At 39.1% G+C, this 2,422-nt stretch overlaps 1 protein-coding gene across 1 annotated transcript in view; it reads right to left on the reverse strand.

Moving 5' to 3' along the window:
- Nucleotides 1-232: 232 nt before the first annotated feature.
- The window catches only part of gmds (GDP-mannose 4,6-dehydratase), a 163,998-nt gene continuing 161,808 nt past the window's right edge, over nt 233-2,422 (reverse strand). The window contains exons 10-11 of the mRNA XM_034881445.1: nt 2,228-2,296; nt 233-775 (exon numbers count right to left, since the gene is read on the reverse strand). Coding sequence (XP_034737336.1) covers nt 713-775; nt 2,228-2,296 — 132 coding nt within the window. The 3' untranslated portion in view covers nt 233-712. The remainder of the gene's footprint in view (nt 776-2,227; nt 2,297-2,422) is intronic.

Raw genomic sequence — 2,422 nt, forward strand, 5'->3', positions numbered from 1 at the left:
ACACACACACACACACACACACACACACACACACACACACACACACACACACACACACACACTTGAATGGAGGAAGATTCGCTGCCCTCATTTCTCACACGTTCCCTGGCAGGCCGACAGGGATAAGACTAAACACACAAACAAAACGCCCAAAAAGAAACCCATCTGCTGCAAACCTCCATCTTGATATTGACAGTATTTATCAGTTTTGTGTGACCCTAGGACAACATGGAAATACACCAGTCTTTATAGTAGCAAACAGTTTATTTGTTCATTTATATGTCAGACCATTAAGAAACCCATTGATTCCTATTTTCCAATAAATTATCTAATCTTCATTATTATATTTATCTATATATTCTGCCATGTCATCCACTGACAGAAATAACGTCAGCTGTGACATTTAAATCAATTCAACCACAATTATGAAGAAGAGCAAAAGACATAGGTGAAACAAACCCTTAAAACCTTATTATATAAATAATGACATGATCAGTGTGGAAATATGAAAGGCATATCTGCTTTGCGATTATAAAACAAAACATGACATGATGCTAAAAATAGACCCAAGACACAAAGGCAATACAAGGTTAAGTTAAAACTTCCCAACAAAAAAAAAATGGACCCAATTCATTTGGTCAAAGTCAGAGAGAAAAATACGTGTTCCTTCACTGAACACAGGAGTGCTAAAATGTCCCCGTGCGGGGGGGGCTCAGGCGTTTGGGTTTCCCTTCATTAGCTCGATGTCCGCGTCCACCATCTCCTTCACCAGCTCCTGCAGAGGGACCACGTCAACATTTAGTTTCCCTTTGAAAGGGTTGACAGTTCATCTTCAATGGCACACATCTCTTAATAAGACAGTCAAGCAGCAGATTGTAATTATAATGCTTCTTTAAGTATATTTACATTGTGGTTTATAGTAGGCCTGCCGTTAATGACGATGCCAACTCTGATCAGTATCAGCAATAATTCAGTATTATCATTTGTTGGCTTTCTGCCAAAATGTACTTTTTAGAATGACTGATGAATCAGGCTGGATATTAAGCCTCCTTGGGTTTTTCTGCACCGACCAGAACGCGTCCAGTGCACAGAATATGTATAAACGTGAAGTACAGAACACTGGCATGGACAGTCAGGTCTGAGTAAGACACAGTCTTTGTTTTTTCTTTGATCACTTATTTCCTGATTTAATTTAAAACGATGGCAAATGTATTTTTTTTGTCTTGTTTTTACTGCTTGTGTTAAAAAAACTTTAACATTTAGGGAGTTTATAAAAAGTTTTTAAGATTGTTTTTCTTTCGTATTTCCACCATCAACAGCTATGAGGGTGGGGGGGGGGAAGACAGCACAGATCGGACTTGAACCCTGGACCCTCTGCATCAGGGCATAAACCTACATTTACAGTACGTGCGCCTGCTCTACCAACGGAGCTATCCTGGCCACGCATTCAAGAACCTTTTGGTTTGTATGTTTTAAAGAAAAGTATGTTCATGTTTTATCAGAAAAATATAATTTTGTCACCAGTATCAAAGGGGCATCATATTTAAAATGACCCAAAACTGTTCTCCCTTTTGCCGCAACTGTATATGAACATATCATGTAAAAGTTTTACTTAATTATGTCTTCTGTATTAAGCAAATAGTAAATAGATATAATTAAAAAAAAACTAAAATACAGTTTAACATAGATTATAGTTTATATATGGCTTGGCTTACCTTTTAATATTCCTTCCCATATAAGATACAGTAGGTTCATATCAGGCTGACATAAAGTGGGATTACTGTCTAAGACATAAAAGTAGGTCTGTCCTCGCATTTGGTGCTAATCTGTTGGATTTCAGTTGCTCCTTGTGTGGACTCCATGGGCCTCTGTAGTCTGGTCCCGCAACCAGGCGACACTCACTCATTACACAAGAAATCTCATCCTTCATCTCACTAGCCCACCCACATAATAAACCTAACCCACCGACCTTCTGCATATGTAGATGCATCTAGAAATACAGGTTCAGACACTTCGATCTCCAGCAGAGTCCACTGTTTTCTAGATCTGCCAGAAATCCTTCAAAGATATTCTTTGGTATGTTATCTTGTCCCGCCTGTGGCTTAATTATGACTCATTAAATCATCCCATGTCTGCACTTGTGTGTCAAAATATTTGATATTTTCATTCATATGAGCATCTCCATTACAACCACGTCGTGCAGCTCTATCTGATGTGTGATACGCACCTCAAACGTAACCTTGGGCTTCCAACCCAAATTCTGGTATGCTTTGGTGCTGTCGCCTTGCAGGAAGTCCTGTTAAAAAAGAAAGAAAAGAGAAAGAGAGAGAGAGACAGAGAGGGAGAAGAAAAACAAACACATCATCTGTCTGATCTGATGAGAAGAACCCTGCAGCCAGCTGATGTGTCGTCCTCACATGAA

Source organism: Etheostoma cragini, chromosome 9, assembly GCF_013103735.1.
Source record: "Etheostoma cragini isolate CJK2018 chromosome 9, CSU_Ecrag_1.0, whole genome shotgun sequence".
NCBI classification, from domain to species: Eukaryota; Metazoa; Chordata; class Actinopteri; order Perciformes; family Percidae; genus Etheostoma; species Etheostoma cragini.